This window comes from Spea bombifrons, chromosome 2 (genome assembly GCF_027358695.1).
Source record: "Spea bombifrons isolate aSpeBom1 chromosome 2, aSpeBom1.2.pri, whole genome shotgun sequence".
Classification (NCBI taxonomy): Eukaryota; Metazoa; Chordata; class Amphibia; order Anura; family Pelobatidae; genus Spea; species Spea bombifrons.
Genome location: NC_071088.1, coordinates 647,529 through 669,808, shown reverse-complemented (window position 1 = coordinate 669,808; position 22,280 = coordinate 647,529). Strand labels below are relative to the sequence as shown.

The 22,280-nt window shown below is 58.1% G+C and overlaps 1 protein-coding gene across 1 annotated transcript; it reads right to left on the bottom strand.

The window, feature by feature from the left end:
• Positions 1-6,351: 6,351 nt before the first annotated feature.
• On the bottom strand, positions 6,352-19,484 carry LOC128474813 (immunoglobulin superfamily member 3-like). The gene is made up of 10 exons (XM_053457213.1): positions 19,399-19,484; positions 13,688-14,065; positions 11,708-12,115; positions 11,209-11,598; positions 10,140-10,541; positions 9,618-10,019; positions 8,714-9,115; positions 7,888-8,295; positions 7,221-7,619; positions 6,352-7,117 (listed from the first exon to the last, which is right to left on the bottom strand). The coding sequence occupies exons 1-10, from the start codon at positions 19,445-19,447 to the stop codon at positions 6,867-6,869; spliced, it is 3,489 nt and encodes a 1,162-aa protein (XP_053313188.1). The 5' UTR covers positions 19,448-19,484; the 3' UTR covers positions 6,352-6,866.
• Between the last annotated feature and the right edge of the window lie 2,796 nt (positions 19,485-22,280).

The window sequence follows — 22,280 nt, the reverse complement described above, 5'->3', positions numbered from 1 at the left end:
TGTATAATGTATAGATAAATCAGTGACCGGCCCCTGTATAATGTATAGATAAATCAGTGAGCCGGCCCCCTGTATAATGTATAGATAAATCAGTGACCCGGCCCCCTGTATAATATATAGATAAATCAGTGACCGGCCCCCGGTATAATGTATAGATAAATCAGTGACCGGCCCCCTGTATAATGTATAGATAAATCAGTGACCGGCCCCTGTATAATGTATAGATAAATCAGTGACCGGCCCTTGTATAATGTATAGATAAATCAGTGACCGGCCCCTGTATAATGTATAGATAAATCAGTGACCGGCCCCCTGTATAATGTATAGATAAATCAGTGACCGGCCCCCTGTATAATGTATAGATAAATCAGTGACCGGCCCCTGTATAATGTATAATTAAATCAGCGAGCCGGCCCCTGTATAATGTATAAATAAATCAGTGACCGGCCCCTGTATAATGTATAGATAAATCAGTGACCGGCCCCCTGTATAATGTATAGATAAATCAGTGACCGGCCCCTGTATAATGTATAAATAAATCAGTGACCGGCCCCTGTATAATGTATAGATAAATCAGTGAGCCGGCCCCTGTATAATGTATAGATAAATCAGTGACCGGCCCCTGTATAATGTATAGATAAATCAGTGACCCGGCCCCCTGTATAATGTATAGATAAATCAGTGACCGGCCCCCTGTATAATATATAGATAAATCAGTGACCGGCCCCTGTATAATGTATAATTAAATCAGCGAGCCGGCCCCTGTATAATGTATAAATAAATCAGTGACCGGCCCCCTGTATAATATATAGATAAATCAGTGACCGGCCCCCTGTATAATGTATAGATAAATCAGTGACCGGCCCCTGTATAATGTATAGATAAATCAGCGAGCCGACCCCTGTATAATATATAGATAAATCAGTGACCGGCCCCTGTATAATGTATAGATCAATCAGTGACCGGCCCCTGTATAATGTATAGATAAATCAGTGAGCCGACCCCTGTATAATATATAGATAAATCAGTGACCGGCCCCCTGTATAATGTATAGATAAATCAGTGACCGGCCCCCTGTATAATGTATAGATCAATCAGTGACCGGCCCCTGTATAATGTATAGATAAATCAGTGACCGGCCCCTGTATAATGTATAGATAAATCAGCGAGCCGGCCCCTGTATAATGTATAAATAAATCAGTGACCGGCCCCTGTATAATGTATAGATAAATCAGTGACCGGCCCCCTGTATAATATATAGATAAATCAGTGACCGGCCCCTGTATAATGTATAATTAAATCAGCGAGCCGGCCCCTGTATAATGTATAAATAAATCAGTGACCGGCCCCCCTGTATAATGTATAGATAAATCAGTGACCGGCCCCTGTATAATGTATAGATAAATCAGCGGGCCGGCCCCCTGTATAATGTATAGATAAATCAGTCACCGGCCCCTGTATAATGTATAGATAAATCAGTGACCGGCCCCTGTATAATGTATAGATAAATCAGTGACCGGCCCCCTGTATAATGTATAGATAAATCAGTGACCGGCCCCCTGTATAATGTATAGATAAATCAGTGACCGGCCCCTGTATAATGTATAGATAAATCAGTGACCGGCCCCTGTATAATGTATAGATAAATCAGTGACCGGCCCCCTGTATAATGTATAGATAAATCAGTGACCGGCCCCCTGTATAATGTATAGATAAATCAGTGACCGGCCCCTGTATAATGTATAGATAAATCAGTGACCGGCCCCTGTATAATGTATAAATAAATCAGTGACCGCCCCCCCTGTATAATGTATAGATAAATCAGCAAGCCGGCCCCCTGTATAATGTATAGATAAATCAGTGACCGGCCCCCTGTATAATGTATAGATAAATCAGTGAGCCGGACCCCTGTATAATGTATAGATAAATCAGTGAGCCGGACCCCTGAATAATGTATAGATAAATCAGTGACCGGCCCCCTGTATAATGTATAGATAAATCAGTGACCGGCCCCTGTATAATGTATAGATAAATCAGTGACCGGCCCCTGTATAATGTATAGATAAATCAGTGACCGGCCCCCTGTATAATGTATAGATAAATCAGTGACCCCCCCCTGTATAATGTATAGATAAATCAGTGACTGGCCCCTGTATAATGTATAGATAAATCAGTGACCGGCCCCCTGTATAATGTATAGATAAATCAGTGAGCCGGCCCCCTGTATAATGTATAGATAAATCAGTGACCGGCCCCCTGTATAATGTATAGATAAATCAGTGACCGGCCCCTGTATAATGTATAGATAAATCAGTGACCCGGCCCCCTGTATAATATATAGATAAATCAGTGACCGGCCCCCGGTATAATGTATAGATAAATCAGTGACCGGCCCCCTGTATAATGTATAGATAAATCAGTGACCGGCCCCTGTATAATGTATAGATAAATCAGTGACCCCCCCCTGTATAATGTATAGATAAATCAGTGACCGGCCCCTGTATAATGTATAGATAAATCAGTGACCGGCCCCTGTATAATGTATAGATAAATCAGTGACCAGCCCCCTGTATAATGTATAGATAAATCAGTGACTGGCCCCTGTATAATGTATAGATAAATCAGTGACCGGCCCCCTGTATAATGTATAGATAAATCAGTGAGCTGGCCCCCTGTATAATGTATAGATAAATCAGTGACCGGCCCCCTGTATAATGTATAGATAAATCAGTGACCGGCCCCTGTATAATGTATAGATAAATCAGTGACCCGGCCCCCTGTATAATATATAGATAAATCAGTGACCGGCCCCCGGTATAATGTATAGATAAATCAGTGACCGGCCCCCTGTATAATGTATAGATAAATCAGTGACCGGCCCCTGTATAATGTATAGATAAATCAGTGACCCCCCCCTGTATAATGTATAGATAAATCAGTGACCGGCCCCTGTATAATGTATAGATAAATCAGTGACCGGCCCCTGTATAATGTATAGATAAATCAGTGACCAGCCCCCTGTATAATGTATAGATAAATCAGTGACCGGCCCTCTGTATAATGTATAGATAAATCAGTGACCGGCCCCCTGTATAATGTATAGATAAATCAGTGACCGGCCCCTGTATAATGTATAGATAAATCAGTGACCGGCCCCTGTATAAATAAATCAGTGACCCCCCCTGTATAATGTATAGATAAATCAGCGAGCCGGCCCCTGTATAATGTATAGATAAATCAGTGACCGGCCCCTGTATAATGTATAGATAAATCAGTGACCGGCCCCTGTATAATGTATAGATAAATCAGTGATCCGGCCCCCTGTATAATGTATAGATAAATCAGTGACCGGCCCCTGTATAATGTATAGATAAATCAGTGACCGGCCCCTGTATAATGTATAGATAAATCAGTGAGCTGGCCCCCTGTATAATGTATAGATAAATCAGTGACCGGCCCCTGTATAATGTATAGATAAATCAGTGATCCGGCCCCCTGTATAATGTATAGATAAATCAGTGACCGGCCCCTGTATAATGTATAGATAAATCAGTGACCGGCCCCTGTATAATGTATAGATAAATCAGTGAGCTGGCCCCCTGTATAATGTATAGATAAATCAGTGACCGGCCCCTGTATAATGTATAGATAAATCAGTGACCGGCCCCTGTATAATGTATAGATAAATCAGTGACCGGCCCCTGTATAATGTATAGATAAATCAGTGACCGGCCCCTGTATAATGTATAGATAAATCAGTGACCGGACCCTGTATAATGTATAGATAAATCAGTGACCGGCCCCTGTATAATGTATAGATAAATCAGTGACCGGCCCCCTGTATAATGTATAGATAAATCAGTGACCCCCCCCTGTATAATGTATAGATAAATCAGTGACCGGCCCCCTGTATAATGTATAGATAAATCAGTGACCCCCCCCTGTATAATGTATAGATAAATCAGTGACCGGCCCCCTGTATAATGTATAGATAAATCAGTGACCGGCCCCTGTATAATGTATAGATAAATCAGCGAGCCGGCCCCCTGTATAATGTATAGATAAATCAGTGACCGGCCCCCTGTATAATGTATAGATAAATCAGTCACTGGCCCCTGTATAATGTATAGATAAATCAGTGACCAGCCCCTGTATAATGTATAGATAAATCAGTGACTGGCCCCTGTATAATGTATAGATAAATCAGTGACCGGCCCCTGTATAATGTATAGATAAATCAGTGACCGGCCCCCTGTATAATGTATAGATAAATCAGTGACCGGCCCCTGTATAATGTATAGATAAATCAGTGACCGGCCCCCTGTATAATGTATAGATAAATCAGTGACCGGCCCTCTGTATAATGTATAGATAAATCAGTGACCGGCCCCCTGTATAATGTATAGATAAATCAGTGACCGGCCCCTGTGTAATGTATAGATAAATCAGTGACCGGCCTCCTGTATAATGTATAGATAAATCAGTGACCGGCCCCTGTATAATGTATAGATAAATCAGTGACCGGCCCCCTGTATAATGTATAGATAAATCAGTGACCGGCCCCCTGTATAATGTATAAATCCGTGACCGGGCCCTCTGTATAATGTATAGATAAATCAGCGAGCCGGCCCCTGTATAATGTATAGATAAATCAGTGAGCGGCCCCTGTATAATGTATAGATAAATCAGTGAGCCGGCCCCTGTATAATGTATAGATAAATCAGTGACCGGCCCCCTGTATAATGTATAGATAAATCAGTGACCGGCCCCCTGTATAATGTATAGATAAATCAGTGACCGACCCCCTGTATAATGTATAGATAAATCAGTGACCGGCCCCCTGTATAATGTATAGATAAATCAGTGACCGGCCCCCTGTATAATGTATAGATAAATCAGTGACCGGCCCCCTGTATAATGTATAGATAAATCAGTGACCGGCCCCCTGTATAATGTATAGATAAATCAGTGACCGGCCCCCTGTATAATGTATAGATAAATCAGTGACCGGCCCCCTGTATAATGTATAGATAAATCAGTGACCGACCCCCTGTATAATGTATAGATAAATCAGTGACCGGCCCCCTGTATAATGTATAGATAAATCAGTGACCGGCCCCCTGTATAATGTATAGGGTGGGGCAGTAATGTGTTGTGCGGTCAGAACACTCCCTCTTCTAGGAAGCTGCTTTATGAGGGGCGGGACTAGCTGTGTGTGAATGTGGGGGAAATGGGCGGGGAGTGGGTGTGGTTAATATGTAGAACATGAATGGAGCCGTGAAGTCAAACCTTAATCAGTCGTTGGTCTCGTCTTAGATTCAGGAGCTGTATGTCTATCCCATGCATGTTTAATCCCCTCACTGTATTACCCTCTACCACCGCTGCTGGGAGGCTGTTCCACTTATCCACCAATATCATGCAATATAAATGTTTTACGCCCTGGCAGCCCTGAAAGGGTTAAACCTCCAACGCCGTGTTTTACCCGTGTGTTACGTGTTTGTATGTAATCTCTGCGCAGATTCACCCCCCCCCCCGCGCTCCTCTGCATAATTAATGGATTCTCCGGGAAGCCGCAGCCCCCCCAGCTCTCCTCGTCCGTCCCCCCCCCGTCAGGGTTTTTTCTCTCAGTAAATGTTAATATTTGATAGCGAGGCGCAGTGAGGGTCCCCGGGGGCCCCCGATCCCCCTGCCCCCCACCTTAATATCTAATTACTTTTTTTTTTCCCCTCGGGTTACATAACAAAAAATGTAAAAAAAACCATTCCAGATCCCTGCCCCTCATTACTGCCCGGAACCCACCCCGGTGCCACTCACCCTACCCCTGCCAGCTGCCCCGGGGTTCTGCTGCCAGCCCCGCCCCGCCCCGCCCCGATCTCCCATCACCCAGAAACAGAAGCGACATCCATGAAACAAACAACTTTACTGCCACAAAATAACAGCCCCCCGCCAACCACAAACTGGGGGGACCGGGGGGAGGCGCTGTCTGGGGGGCTGGCAGCACACGAGGTGGGGTAACCGTCACCTCCAGCCACGGCCCCCCTGCTGCCGGATGGAAGAACCTGGACATTCCCCTGACCGATAGACACGCGTGGTAAGAACCGGGGGGGCAACAGATGCCCCTCAGACCTCATTATATGAACAGGAAGACATTTTAAAGCTGGGCCGGAACACGTTACGCGCCACACGCGTGACCAAGAAACACGGCCTGTGACCGCTGCTGGTATCCAGGGGATCTGGCCACACAGACTCACAACAATGGTCCTTGCTGGTGGGAGATCCCCTCCCCCGGCACGTAAAACGAGTGAAACCGCCCCCCCCCAAAAGGTGACTGCAGACAAATAGACAAGAAAATTCAGGGGTAAAAAAAACACAATTTACAAAAAACTTTACACAGCAAAAAGGGGGACTCGGGGAGGAATAAAAAAGCCTCCAGGGTGCGGGAAGCTCGGGTTCGGTACGAAAACATTAAATATATACAAAAAAACAAAACACAACAAGCGTCCGGATGCCCGCAACGTCACGGTAACCACGCCCGGGGCAAAAAAAAAAAAAAGTCCCAGCGGGGTATTTACAGGGGCAAGTGTTCCCCCCACTGGACGAAATGCACATTCCTGGTGTCAGTTCCTTTGGAGACATTCCCTTTCCCTCCCCCGACTGCCAGAGTCGGGGGTCCGGAGGGTATCCGGGTACCACGTGAGGGGTCCGGGATAATCAGCCTGGGGGTCCGAGATCCTTGGCGGGAAGCCAAATAAATCCCACCCTCGCCGGGGTAACTCTTGGGCAGAACGGAAGCTCTCCCCACCCTCTATGAAAGCGGCTGAAACCGGCCGGCGCGGGGATAACGTCACCGGCGTGTGGCCCCTGGCCTAGTCGATGGTCCCCGGGTGGATGCTGAGCACTGGCGGCTCCAGGCAGGTAGGGGAGTAGTTGAGATGCGGCTCCTTGATCCAGAGTAAGGGGACCCCGTTCTTGCCCTCGCCAGTCTTGCCCGAGGGCCGGCTGCGGAATCGAACCAGCAGGATGGTGATGATGAGGATGCCGAAGATCGGGAACGGGTAGAAGAAGACCAGGTAGAAGAGAGCGTCGTTGGAGCAGATGGCCGACTGCAGCGAGGACTCTGCCGGGAGAGACGGGGGGGAGAGCGGTCAGCGAGAAAGAGGGGAGAGAGAACATCCAGAGAGAGGAGGGGGAGCGGTGAGAGAGAGAGAGAAAAAACTTACCCTCGCTCTGCACGCTGACCCAGCCCAAGAGGGCTTCTTCTTGCGCGAGAAGGTACCACTCCCCGCGGGGGCCGGGCAGCCACTCCTGGACGGAGCACGTGTAGTTGCCAGCGTCCCCGGGGGCCACCTGCGGGACCCTCAGTCGGTACAGTGTGGGGGATAACTGCAGCTGCTGCAGGCGGCCTTCCCAGCGCGGGGCCAGCGGCGACCACACTCCCCCGCGGTCCGTCGCCAGCAGCACCTCGGGCCCCGCGCCGCCCGCCCGCCCCTGCAGGGCCCACGACACGGCCAGCTGGGAGTCGGGGTGGGAGCGCGAAGACACCACGCAGTCCAGTTCAAAATGGCCGCCGTCCACCACGGAGACGTTAAGAGGAGAGACGTCGAGGCTCAGGGCCGGGTCTGCAGGGGGCAGGGAGGAAAGGGTTAACGGGACCGGCAAGTGGGGGGGCAACAGCAGCAACCAGAACAAGCAACAAATCTACCCCCTAGCCGTTTCAGGGCATCGTCAAATCGCTATGGAAACCCCCCAACATGGATGTCTGCCCGGGTTTCATCGACTCCCCCCCTCGGCTCAACGAACCCTATGGGGCTATTCCGTTTCTCTCTGAAGCCCCCCCGTTAACGTGTGCCACGCGTGTTAATGCCCGCAGGGGGCCGCGTTACTCGCCTGGCCGCCGCACGCTGATATACGTGGCTGCAGAGCGTTCCTCGGCCCGTCGGTACCAGCGCCCCGCCGCGTTCCGCAGCCATTCCTGCACCAGGCAGCTGTAGGCCCCGCTGTCGTCCTCCGTGGCCCCGTGCAGGGTGAAGGTGAAGAAGCCGGGGGCCGGCTGGGACAGCTGCAGGCCGGGGGCCGGGACAACGCCGTCTTCCTCTGACGGGGGAGGGGCGACGCCATCCGCGGTGAGCCTGGCTAGAGTGCGTCTCTCCGGGGCCCCGGCCCTCCAGGACAGCCACTCCACGGCCAGGCGCGAGTCGGGCAGCGTGCGGTTCAGCACCTGACACGCCACGGTGAAGCTCTGGCCCTCGGGGACGCTCCGGTTCCGCGGGGTCTGGTCCAGCTGCAGGTTACTATCTGGGGGGGGGAGAGAGGAGACAAGTGAAGTGAGATGTGGCCCCCGGCGAGAGCCCCACTTATACCCCGCCCACCGGGTCCCTGCTTATACCCCGCCCACAGCTTATACCCCCGCCCACCAGGTCCCCGCTTATGCCCGCCCACCAGGTCCCCGCTTATACCCGCCCACCGGGTCCCCGCTTATACCCCGCCCACAGCTTATACCCCCGCCCACCAGGTCCCTGCTTATACCCGCCCACCAGGTCCCCGCTTATACCCCGCCCACAGCTTATACCCCCGCCCACCGGGTCCCTGTTTATACCCCCACCCACCAGATTCTTCCTTCCCAATGCCCCAGGCTGCAGGGCAATTACCCAGAACCCCCACAGCGGCCAAGCATTTCAAGAGGGTTCTAGATCACCACGGTGGGTTCCGTTACCCGGCATTCTGACGTGGAGCTCCGTCATCCCCGACGCGTCCTCTGAGAGGCGGTACCAGGCCCCGTCGGGGTCCATCGCCCACTCCTGAACGTGGCAGTAGTAGTTACCGCTGTCCTCCGGCCGGGCCCCCAGCAGGGTGAGCGTGTATTGCCCCGACGCGGCCACCTCCAGCTGGAGACGGTTCTTTAGCTCCTCCTCCTCCGCGTACGTTCCATACTCCGCCCCGGCCGCGCTACGCACGAGCAGCTTCCCGTCGGCCCCTGGGGGCCGATGAGCGAACCACAGCACGGAGAAGCGGGAGTCCGGGCCGGTCTGGGAGAGCACGGAACACGCCAGCGTCACGGGGGATCCCTCCAACACGCTAAGGGAGCGTTTCACCTTCGCGACCTGCAGACGGGGCGCTGGAAGGAAAGGACACGCATCAGCAAGGCGGTAGTGGATCACAGAGTGGACGCCCCGAGCAGACGGGAATTCTAAGCCTGCGGAGCGGCCCTGCGTGGTTAAGAAGGTAGCTTTGGTGTTATTGCCCCCCCCGAGTGTCAGCTCTGCAGGCGAGCCCTGGGCAACCCCCCCCCCGCCCACTCGCTGCTTAATATTCTGCGTTCCTCCCCCGCTTCATGCCCCAATTTCAATGAAATCCCGATAGGTACCCAGCACCTCACTGCCTAGCAACAGTCGCCAAGGAGATGCTCGTTGTCAAGGAAACCATATGCACAGAGCACCACCGAGTGGGTGTTTAATGCGTGTGACGAAAGTAGAAACAGGACTCCCGGGGATCCGCCGCCCAGTCGGTGTGGTGGTGTAGTAGTGCGTGCGTGGCGGGGTGGCACTGTGGCTGTGTAAACGTGTGGTGGTAGTGGGCGTGTGGCGCAGCGGATACCCCGCCCCCGCAGACCACCTCACCTGGGCGCTGGACCCGTATCTCCAGCAGGTTGGAGGCTCTGTCGGCCAGGCGTGTCCAGTTGCCGTCGGGCTCCCTGCGGTGCAGCTCCGCCACGCACTGGTACTTGCCGGCCTGGGACTCGCCTGCACGGCTGACGCTCAGACGCACGTTGTGTCCGGAATCGGCCTTCTCTGGGACGCTGCGGCCGCGGAAGCCCCCGGCGCGCTCCCCCCACTGCACGCCGCCGGCTCGGCTGAAGGTCACCAGGTCGCGGGGCTCCGCCCCCGCCGGTAGGAAGCGCCACGTCACTGACACGCCCACCCAGGGGGGGTAGTGTGGCTTCAGGATGCACTGCAGCTCGAACGTGTCGAAGTAGGAGACCCCGGGGGTCCGGGAGATGGCCGTGACGGCAAAACCCGTCTCTGGGGAGGAAAAAGCCGGCATTAGTGTCAGGGACACCCCAATCACCGGCACCAAAGGTCCGCCCCCTTCAAACTGCCCCTCCTTCGGCATTTGCCACCCCCCAAGGATATTTAACTCACCAAGCGCCGTGACCTCCACGCTGGACTCTGCAGATCGTTCCCCCAACATCTGCCACTCGCCATCCCCGGCCGGCACCCACTCGGCCACGCGGCACTCATACTCCCCGGAGTCCAGCCGCTGACTGCCCTCCAGCTCCAGGGTGAACACGTCCGAGGCGGTCCTCACCATGCGCAGCGTCCCAGCGGCCGCCCTCTCACGGTACGTCTCGCTCGCCCACGTCACCCCGTCGCGGTCCTGCCGGACCACCTCCCGCCGGCGGCCCTGCCGGTCCTGCAGGTACCAGGAGGCAGACAAGCGGCTCTGGGGGCCGGAGAGGGAGGCCACGGCGCAGGTCAGCGACACCGGGGCGCCTTCCAGCACCGAGCTGGAGACGGTCGTCACGGTTACCGTCAGCGACGTCCCTGGGGGGGGAAAGAGGAGACATCCGTGAGACCCCAGAACTCACCGGGGGCCAACGACAAGCAAGGGGGCCACAACGAGCAGCGGGGGCAGTACATGCGCGGAGGAACTCCCAGGGATGGTGCGCTTAATGGTCTGAAAGACCCCAATAAATGTTAACCCCTCACCTCCCTGACCATACCTGGGGAGAGCTTTGTGAAGACCCCGGGGATTATTCACTAAGCCCAGTTGGCACTTTCAGAAATGTCAGATGATTCCCACCCCAGAGAGATAACAAAAGGGTAATTCTCTATCTGCCCCGTCACTCGCTCGGGGGGGGGGGGCTGGGGGTAGTTGGGGACAACTGACTATCCCCCCCGTCACTCACTTCGATCTATCTGCCCCTTCACTCGCTTGGGGGGATTGCGATCTATCTGCCTCGTCACTTGTCGAGGGGGGATCCGCCCCATTAGTCACTCGGGGGGGAGTGAATCTATCTGCCCTGTCACTCGCTAGGGGGGGGGCGGGGGGGGGGGTATCTGCCCCGTCACTTGCTCTGGGGGGGGGATCTGCCCCGTCACTCGCTGGGGGGGGAGTGAATCTATATGCCCTGTCACTCGCTAGGGGGGGGCGGCTCTATCTGCCCCATCACTCGCTCGGGAGGGGGGATCTATCTGCCCCGGCACTCACGGAGGGGTAGCACGGTGATGGGGATGTTCTTGGGCCTCTTGCTCTCGCGGTCGAGCAGCTCCCCCGACGCCCCCCTCTCGCGCTCCGTCACCCGGCAGTTGTATTTGCCCCCGTCGTCCAGCCGCAGCCGGTAGATCTTCAGGGTGAAGACGCTGTCGGTCTCCTTGGCGATGCGGATCTCCCCGCGGTCCTCCCGCAGCGCGTAGTCGCCGGTCAGCGCAGGCACGCCGCTGGGGCTGAGGCTGGCGATCAGGGAGCTGTTGAAGGCCCAGGAGACGGAGAACATGCGCTCGGCGGGGCTCTGCGCCTCGATCACACAGCGCAGCTCGGCGGTCTCCCCCACGCGGTACGAGCGCCGCTCCGTGTCCAGGCGCACGGTGAACTCTCTGTCTGCGGAGAGCAAAGGGTTAAGAGACGGCTTAGACTATTCCCCCCCAACAGAGGCAGAAGCCCCCCTCCACCGGGGCAACCCGGGAATAAGCCCGCTCGGGGGCTATACCTGTGCTCTGGACGCTGACCTCTGACCCCTCCGACCTCTTGCGGGTCATGGCGAACCAGGATCCGTCGGGGTCCTCGATCCACTCGGCCCCCTGGCAGTAGTAGTCCCCGCGGTCCGACGGCTGCAGGTGGTACAGGGTGAGGCGGTAAGTGCTGTTGCCCAGCTTGTCGAGCCGCACGTCGCCCCCCGCGTGCCGCTGAGCGTAGGCGGGTCCGGGCTGCACCATGAAGTCTCGCCCCAGGGACACGACCTCCTCCGCCTGGTCGCCTGCCCCCCGGTACCACGACACGGACAGGTGGGTGTGCTGCGCGGACTGACGGGACACGTCGCAGGAGAGCTGCAGAGACCCCCCCTCCACCTTCTGCAGCGTCTGCGGGGGGGCCGAGACCACCAGGGTGTCCGGGATCACTGCGGAGAGAAGACACGCCCACCGTTTGACGTTATAAATGACTATGCGGCCCCCCATGTAAATATAAATACCCCGCGGGGTCTGAGCAGCCATCATGCTTTATTCATTCTGGGGTAACAGGAACCCCCCCAGTACATGCCCCCAGAAGAGCGGCAGTGATGGGGTGCGAGGCGCGGAGGTCCGAGGGGTTAATTAGAATATCCATCCTAACAGCTGAGCCGCCCCCGGGGACCCTCCGTACCCAGCAATTACCCCTCCGTACCCAGCAATTACCCCTCCGTACAACAGCAGCACGGCCCTGGGGCACAAACGGATCAACTGCTGGATGAGGGGGTAACTGCAGGGAGGTGATGGATGGAAAGCACTGAGGGGGGTTAAAGGGCGTGTTACGGGGGGGCTGGGTATTAGGGGGCAGTTCTAACAGGCGTGTTAAGGGGGGGCTGGGTATTAGGGGGCAGTTCTAACAGGCGTGTTACGGGGGGGCTGGGTATTAGGGGGCAGTTCTAACGGGCGTGTTACGGGGGGGGCTGGGTATTAGGGGGCAGTTCTAACGGGCGTGTTACGGGGGGGTTACAGATGGTGTAATCCTCACATTAAGGAGGGGGGGCAGAGGGAACAGGTGGGACCCAGATGGGGGTGGGGCGGCTGACAGCTTAACCCCATATCGGCCAGACTGCAGCTATTCCCCTGCGGGACACACAGCGCTCCATCCCTGCATACCCCCGGAGACCCTCTGTCTCTCTCTCTCCCCCTCCCTCACTCCGTCTCTCTCCCCCCCAGCTCGCTCCGTCTCTCTCCCCCCCCCAGCTCGCTCTGGTTCTCTCTCTCTCCCCCCCTCGCTCTGATCCCCCCTCTCGCCTAGTTCTCTCTCCCCCCCCCCCCCGCTCTGGCTCTCTCCCCCCCCCCGCGCGCTCTGGCTCTCTCCCCCCCCCGCGCGCTCTGGCTCTCCCCCCCCCCCCGCTCTGAGCAGACACCGGTTTAAAAGGGGTCTCCCGAGACCCTCCAAGCTGCTGCAGAGAGACATCCAGATAATGCCCCATTAACAATTCATGGAGGGGGGGGAGCGGCACAGGGTTAGAGGGGAAATTAATTAACCCTTTAGACGTTGTGGGGCAGAGCCCCCACACACACCCGCGGCAGCGAATAGCCGGCTGAGCACTATGAGAGTTACTTGCAGCCGCTGAGTGTCCTGGGAGTGATACTCTGCAGTGGCTGTGACGTCATCAGTGATCCGCGGTAAATACCCCGGGAACCAATAAATCCGTCATCAATACCAGCCTTAACCCTCGCAGCGCCAGGGACTGAACGACACTCTGCCTCTGAAAGAGTTAAATGCGATTGCCACGTATTTGCAAACAGAGGAGTAGTGGATGATTGGCCCAGCCGCCCAGTACTTTTCCCAAATCCCCGTAAACGGTAAATTAACCCTTTTAAGGCCGGCGTTACGACACCCCGTGGGAGCAGGAACCCGGCTCTATCGGAAGGAAAGTAACTCGGGAGCATGAGACCGCCGGCATCCCCCCCCCTCTCCCAGAGACCCCCGGCAGCCCCCTCCCCCGCGCGCCTCTCACCTGTCAGGTTGACCTTGGCGCTGTAGCTCCCGTGGTAGGTGGGGTCAGTGTTGGGAGTGTGGCACTCGTACTCCCCGGAGTCTCGCTCCTGCAGCTGGCGGATGTGCAGGACGGCGCGGTCTCCGGACGCTCTCTCCACGTAGATGTCTCCGCCGCGCACGCGCTGGCTGTAGATGGCGTAGGAGAAAGACGCGTCTTCTGTGCTCACCATCTGGACCTCGCGCTCGGGGGCAGAAGGCAGGTAGATGGACCAGCGGAAGTGCTGCTGGGGGGGGCCCTGGTAGCCGCGCACCGTGCACCAGATGGTGATGTGGGAGCCCACGGTGCGGAACAGAGGCCCCCGCTGGACCTCCACCTCTCGCTGGGCGAGGGACGCCTCTGTGACAGAGAAACACGCGTTAGGCGCCATCGCAGACATCACAGCACGCAGCGCTACTTGCCCCAGAAGGGGTTTAGAGATTCGGCGGTGCTGCCTGAGGGAGATAGGAGTAGCGCGGCCCCCCGGGGCACACGGTGCCAGCTGCTCCACATTATCTGCCCGCCAGAGATAACGATCCGCGCTCCCCCCGCCTCTGTCACCGCGCCCCCCCGCCCCTGTCACCGCACCCCCCATCCCCTGTCACCGCACCCCCCCATCCCCTGTCACCGCGCCCCCTCCCCCGCTCAAAACACCAACCCAGGAACAGAATTCAGACCCCACAAACCGTGGCAAGACGCACAAATACCCCAATCTCACCCCAGAACCTGCCAGCAAATCGGCCCCCGGCGGCCCCCTTCCCAGGAAAGACTCCAAACCTTAATCAGTCGTTGGTCTCGTCTTAGATTCAGGAACCGTATGTCTATCCCGCGCATGTTTAATACCCTCATGGACGTCGGGGTAACCTCAGTAACGGGTAGTTAGAGGATTGGAGCAGTGTTGGCGGGGCGAGCACACACAGGGGCAGATGGTATCAGGGGCTGAAGCCACACTGTAGGACAGGGGGTGACTGCGGGGCAAGTGTGTGAATTACCCCAGCAGCGCTGGGAGGGGGCAGACTGGCAGGGGAGGGTAACAGTCGGGAGGGGGGTGGAGCCCTGTGACAGGCGGGGCCGGTGACTCCGGTCCGACCAGTTTTTCCACAGACTCGCCCCGACAGAGAAAGCACAGGAGGAAACTCTCTACAAACACGCGTGTAACATGTGGGGGGCCGGGGTATGTGTGTAAGGGGGGCCCCGAGGTATGTGTGTAAGGGGGGGGGCCCCGAGGTATGTGTGTAAGGGGGGGGGGCCCGGGGTATGTGTGTAAGGGGGGGCCCCGGGGTATGTGTGTAAGGGGGGGGCCCCGGGGTATGTGTGTAAGGGAGGGGCCCCGGGGTATGTGTGTAAGGGGGGGGCCCCGGGGTATGTGTGTAAGGGAGGGGCCCCGGGGTATGTGTGTAAGGGGGGGCCCCGGGGTATGTGTGTAAGGGGGGGCCCTGGGGTATGTGTGTAAGGGGGGGGGCCCCGGGGTATGTGTGTAAGGGGGGGGCCCCGGGGTATGTGTGTAAGGGGGGGGCCCCGGGGTATGTGTGTAAGGGGGGGGGCCCCGGGGTATGTGTGTAAGGGAGGGGCCCTGGGGTATGTGTGTAAGGGAGGGGCCCCGGGGTATGTGTGTAAGGGAGGGGCCCCGGGGTATGTGTGTAAGGGAGGGGCCCCGGGGTATGTGTGTAAGGGAGGGGCCCCGGGGTATGTGTGTAAGGGGGGGCCCCGGGGTATGTGTGTAAGGGGGGGGCCCCGGGGTATGTGTGTAAGGGGGGGGCCCCGGGGTATGTGTGTAGCAGAGGAACCTCCTCACCGGCCTCATGAGTCACTTTGTTGGGGGAAGCCATTCCGAGCGGCGGGCGAGATGGGGGGGAGGGGTTTCACCGATACTAAAACTATGGGGCAAGAGGGCAAATCCCCAGAACGCAGGGTACAGAGGGGGCGATTCCCGCGAGGGGGCCGTTTGTTACACGCACCGCGGCCCTCGGCGGACGGGCAGAGCGGAGGCTGCACCGGAGGTTCCACGAACCCAAAGAACGTCCGCCCCGCCGCCATCCAGGAAGACACGGGGTTAAATGCCCCGAGGGGGTCTCCGGGGGGCATTAAATATTCATGCACTGACAGACCCCGACCCCCCCGGGCCACCTCCGCCGTGTGACACAGAACTGCAAGGACCACACAAACCCTCCTCGGGGCGGACACTAAGACCGGCAACCAGCAGATCCCCCCCCGAGCAGAAGCCAAAGTCACCGCGTTTGAGGGCAAAAAGGGCAAAGCCCGAGCTCTTCATTTACTGGACAGTGATTGGTCCCCGCAGGGTGACTAATACCCCGCCAGGTGTCCCGGGCGCCATGACCCCCTCCCCGCGGTAATGAGATAATGCGGTCGGGGAGAAATAAACAGGAAATCACCGCAAAAAGTCTGTTTATCAGACAAATTCCATTAAAGGAGTAGTTTAGGCGGAAGCCGCCAGCCGGACGTCTGCGGTTTAGACTCTTTAAATCCACGTTTAGAATCTGGCCCCCGGTAACCGGCTGAGCTCGGGACTCTGCAGGAAACCTGGGACTCTTGGCACCTATAGCATGTCCAGCTCACCGGCCATTAAAGCCCCCCACACGATGACTGTCACTAATTCCTCCCCGGGGGGCCGCAGGACGGGAAGCTGATCAGGTGACTTCCTCTCCTGCCCCTGGGGTGAAATAATCCGCCGTCCCTGAGCTTTATCTGGGATTCAGGAGGCGGGAACAGCGCGGACTTTGAGCGGTCGGAGGAGGGGCCGGCGCTGCGCATGCCCACGCCGGGGTATTCAGTAACCGGCCTGTCCAGCTGCGGCCCTCCGACCCGTCACCCGGTACACAGAAGAGTCGGGCGGGAGTCGCAGCGTGGCCCCCGTATGCAAATTACGACCGAAGCGTTCTATCGTTCCCCCCGGGCAGTGTGATTGGGCACAGATACCGGGGCGAGAAGTGATATAATGAACGTTCCCGGTGCGGCCCGCCGGCCCCCGACGGCAGCGATCTCACCCCGAGGGGGGCGGGGGTATTGGGGGGGGTTTCTGGTTCCAGCCGCACAGGCCCAAGGAAGCAGGACTTTAAGGAGACTCGTCACCTATATGTATATATGAGGAGACGCCACGGAGACGTACTGCGCCACCGCCATGTGTGCCACTATGTCACGGAGCATCCCTGACCGAACCAGGACCACCTCGGCGGGGCTCCAGCGCGGCTCTGGGGTAATTTGGGAGGATTTATACGTTCAGATAATCTGCCGGCAGATCGGCCCCCGTCGGCCCTTCTTAGATTCAGGAGCCACACGCCGATCCCATGCATGTTTAATCCCTCATTGCATTACCCTCTACCACCTCTGCTGGGAGGCTGTTCTACCACTCTCTTACACCAAGGGTCAGGGCAGAAACCGCAGGGCCCTCAACTTCTCGGTGCCACCTTAACCCCCAAACAGCTTGCCTGTGCCACGTCTGCCCCAAGCACTGATTCACCCACCCGCAGCTTGTTCCGGTCCGGGGGCCGAGCGGCACTGGGGCCGAGCGGCACTGGGGCCGACTAACACTCCCGGCCCTGCCGGCCCACCAGGAAATCGACCCGGTTGCCCAGTCAGTGGGGCAGTTAAAAGGGGGATTCGCACCATTATCGCGCCCCCTCGGCCTGCATGCGGAGCTCTGGGATATGACATCACATCCTGGTGCTCAGAAAGGGGGTGGTGGCGGCGGCAACGGAGAGGGGGGGGCGGCGGCAGTGGAGGGGGGACACGGGGTGAATACCACTCACTGCGGTTGTTTCGCCTCCGACGTCACTTTTTCAGATTTTTTTTGGGGGGGGTTCTCGCGGGTCTGTATTATTTATAAATATGCAGCATCGCCATGGAAACCGAGCGCGCGGCAACCACTCCACATAACTACACCCAACGCCACAACCCGGCAAACGCACCGATAGGCTTACAGGAGAGAGCGAACAGCCAATCAGAAAGTAGGATGGGGGCGGGAACCGCAAAAAAACCCCAATAATTTAGCAGCTGATACCCCGCGGGGGTAAATCTACACACCGGCAGCCCCCCGCCGACAGCAACGTTATAAAGAAACCGGTAACGACGACCCGTGCCCCCCCCCCCAGGAGGCTGCAAAAGCGTGGCGGGGCCCCCAGGGACCCCAAACTGAATATTATTCCCCCCTCCAAAAGGGAGCAAAAGGGAGTTTTACTTTACTGAGAGGGGAGTGGATACGTTGAACAGCCTCCCAGCAGAAGTGGTAGAGGGTAATACAGTGAGGGGATAGAATGTAAGACAGGACCAATGGCCCGGAACATAGAGAGGCGCTGGTCCCGTGAGCTCACACTCTAAACGTACGGAGGTCCCAAGTGTGGCCCCCAGAAGCTGACAATCTAAACGTCTGCGGAGCGCTGCCTGATGCAGAGGGAGGGGGGCGGGGGCTCGGGGGCGTTCATACAGGTAGAGAGTGCGATGCTCTGCGTGATTCACACCGAGTCACCGGGGCCGCTCCCGCCAGCGCATGCCCCAACTACCCCCGGCGACAGCGCATGCAACAACCCCCCGCCCCACACACCCCGGCACCGGCGCATGCCCCAACTACCCCCGGAGACAGCGCATGCAACAACCCCCCGCCCCACACACCCCGGCACCGGCGCATGCCCCAACTACCCCCGGCGACAGCGCATGCCCCAACTACCCCCGGCGACAGCGCATGCAACAACCCCCCGCCCCACACACCCCGGCACCGGCGCATGCCCCAACTACCCCCGGCGACAGCGCATGCAACAACCCCCCGCCCCACACACCCCGGCACCGGCGCATGCCCCAACTACCCCCGGCGACAGCGCATGCAACAACCCCCCGCCCCACACACCCCGGCACCGGCGCATGCCCCAACTACCCCCGGCGACAGCGCATGCAACAACCCCCCGCCCCACACACCCCGGCACCGGCGCATGCCCCAACTACCCCCGGCGACAGCGCATGCAACAACCCCCCGCCCCACACACCCCGGCGACAGCGCATGCCCCAACTACCCCCGGCGACAGCGCATGCAACAACCCCCCACCCCACACACCCCGGCACCGGCGCATGCCCCAACTAACCCCGGCGACAGCGCATGCAACAACCCCCCACCCCACACACCCTGGCACCGGCGCATGCCCCAACTCGGATCCCGCCGGCAGAGCATCGCGCCTCGGATCAAGGCTAACACGCAGCACACTGCAGAGCATCGCACCCTCTATCACTCCTTCCACAGCATTCATAGTAACCCTTTCACTGCCAGCAAAGACCAACCCCCCAAATCCATCAACCCTTTCACTGCCAGAGGCCTGCAGAACATTCCTCTCTCTGCTCAATGAGGCCTGCATTAACCCTTTCCCTGCTAATTCATCCGACAAAGTAACCAATACACAAATAATAAGCATTAACCCTTTGTCTACCAAACAGCCTTCTCTCTCCTTGTAACCCATAGAACCCGATAGAATCAATATTAACCCTTTAACTACCAGATCCACACCTCAGCATGGTAATGTGCCGCAAAGTAGGAGTTAACCCCTTCCCTGCCAGCCTACTGCACAGTCCCACTGTCTATACGTATTAACCCCTTCCAAACCACACACTACCAACTAAACAAACCAGCCTCACGGCACTGCATGCCCACATTAACCCCTTCCCTGCCCCGCCACACAGAGTGCCACACTCACCGAGCACAAGGATCCCAGCCAGGAGAAGTGAGATGCCGGCTGTTCCCATCGTGTCACAATGCCATGTACCCGGGGGCCAAAGGGGTAACTGCGGACAGGCGGGGCCAAAGGGGTAACTGCGGACAGGCGGGGCCAAAGGGGTAACTGCGGACAGGCGGGTCACCTTAACTTCACTCCAACTGGGGTTAGAGAACCTACAAAGAGAGAGAGAAAAGATCAGAGACTCCACAGGGGCGATCAACGCGCAGACCGTCTCTGCCATTAATACCCATCCCCCGCCGCTACCCACCGGCAAACCCGCCAACATCCTCGCCGCTACCCCACCAACAACATCAACATCCCCGCCGCCAACATCAACATCCCCGCCGCTACCCCACCAACATCCCCGCCGCTACCCCACCAACATCCCCGCCACTAACTCACCAGCAACCCCGACAACATCCCCGCCGCTATCCACCGGCAACCCCCGCCACTACCCCACCAACAACATCAACATCCCCGCCGCTACCCCACCAACATCCCCGCCGCTACCCCACCAACATCCCCGCCACTAACCCACCGGCAACCCCGACAACATCCCCGCCGCTACCCCACCGGCAACATCCCCGCCGCTATCCACCGGCAACATCCCCGCCGCTACCCCACCAACATCATCAACATCCCCGCCGCTACCCCACCGGCAACATCCCCGCCGCTACCCCACCGGCAACATCCCCGCCGCCAACCCACCGGCAAAATCCCCGCTGCTAACCCACCGGCAAAATCCCCGCTGCTAACCCACCGGCAACATCCTCGCCACTACCCCACCAACATCCCCGCCACTAACCCACCGCCAACATCCCCGCCGCTACCCCACCAACATCCCCGCCACTAACTCACCAGCAACCCCGACAACATCCCCGCCGCTACCCCACCGGCAACATCCCCGCCACTAACCCACCGGCAACATCCCCGCCACTAACCCACCGGCAACATCCCCGCCGCTACCCCACCAACATCCCCGCCACTAACTCACCAGCAACCCCGACAACATCCCCGCCACTACCCCACCGGCAACATCCCCGCCGCTACCCACCGGCAACATCCCCGCCGCTACCCACCGGCAACATCCCCGCCACTAACCCACCGGCAACATCCCCGCCACTAACCCACCGCCAACATCCCCGCCACTAACCCACCGGCAACATCCCCGCCGCTACCCCACCAACATCCCCGCCACTAACTCACCAGCAACCCCGACAACATCCCCGCCGCTATCCACCGGCAATCCCCGCCACTACCCCACCGGCAACATCCCCGCCGCTACCCACCGGCAACATCCCTGCCGCTACCCCACCAACATCATCAACATCCCCGCCGCTACCCCACCGGCAACATCCCCGCCGCTACCCCACCGGCAACATCCCTGCCGCTACCCCACCAACATCATCAACATCCCCGCCGCTATCCACCGGCAACATCCCCGCCACTAACCCACCAGCAACATCCCCGCCGCTACCCCACCAACATCCCCACCACTAACCCACCAGCAACCCCGACAACATCCCCGCCGCTATCCACCGGCAACCCCCGCCACTACCCCACCGGCAACATCCCCGCCGCTACCCCACCGGCAACATCCCCGCCACTAACCCACCAGCAACATCCCCGCCACTACCCCACCTGCAACATCCCCGCCACTACCCCACCGGCAACATCCCCGCCGCTAGCCCACCAACATCCCCGCCACTAACCCACCAGCAACCCCGACAACATCCCCGCCGCTATCCACCGGCAACATCCCCGCCGCTATCCACCGGCAACATCCCCGCCGCTACCCCACCAACATCATCAACATCCCCGCCGCTACCCCACCGGCAACATCCCCGCCGCTACCCCACCGGCAACATCCCCGCCGCCAACCCACCGGCAAAATCCCCGCTGCTAACCCACCGGCAACATCCTCGCCACTACCCCACCAACATCCCCGCCACTAACCCACCGGCAACATCAACATCCCCGCCGCTAACATCAACATCCCCGCCGCTACCCCACCAACATCCCCGCCACTAACCCACCGCCAACATCCCCGCCGCTACCCCACCAACATCCCCGCCACTAACTCACCAGCAACCCCGACAACATCCCCGCCGCTATCCACCGGCAACCCCCGCCACTACCCCACCAGCAACATCCCCACCGGCAACATCCCTGCCGCTACCCCACAAACATCATCAACATCCCCGCCACTAACCCACCGCCAACATCCCCGCCACTAACCCACCGGCAACATCCCCGCCGCTACCCCACCAACATCCCCGCCACTAACTCACCAGCAACATCCCCGCCGCTACCCACCAGCAACATCCCCGCCGCTACCCACCGGCAACATCCCCGCCACTAACCCACCAGCAAACCCGACAACATCCCCGCCGCTACCCCACCAACATCCCCGCCACTAACCCACCAGCAACATCCCCGCCGCTACCCACCGGCAACATCCCCGCCACTACCCCACCAGCAACCCCGACAACATCCCCGCCGCTACCCACCAGCAACATCCCCGCCACTACCCCACCAGCAACATCCCCGCCGCTAACCCACCAGCAACCCCGACAACATCCCCGCCGCTATCCACCGACAACCCCCGCCACTACCCCACCGGCAACATCCCCGCTGCTACCCCACCAACATCCCCGCCACTAACTCACCAGCAACCCCGACAACATCCCCGCCGCTATCCACCGGCAACCCCCGCCACTACCCCACCGGCAACATCCCCGCCGCTACCCACCGGCAACATCCCCGCCGCTACCCCACCAACATCATCAACATCCCCGCCGCTACCCCACCGGCAACATCCCCGCCGCTACCCCACCGGCAACATCCCCGCCACTAGCCCA

Coding starts and splice junctions, on each gene's coding strand:
- LOC128474813 (XM_053457213.1), bottom strand. CDS start 19,447: ATGGGAACAGCCGGCATCTCACTTCTCCTGGCTGGGATCCTTGTGCTC. Junction 14,066..19,398: donor GGCTGGGATCCTTGTGCTCG/GTGAGTGTGGCA, acceptor TCTCTGTCACAG/AGGCGTCCCTCGCCCAGCGA. Junction 11,599..11,707: donor GGTCAGCGTCCAGAGCACAG/GTATAGCCCCCG, acceptor TGCTCTCCGCAG/ACAGAGAGTTCACCGTGCGC.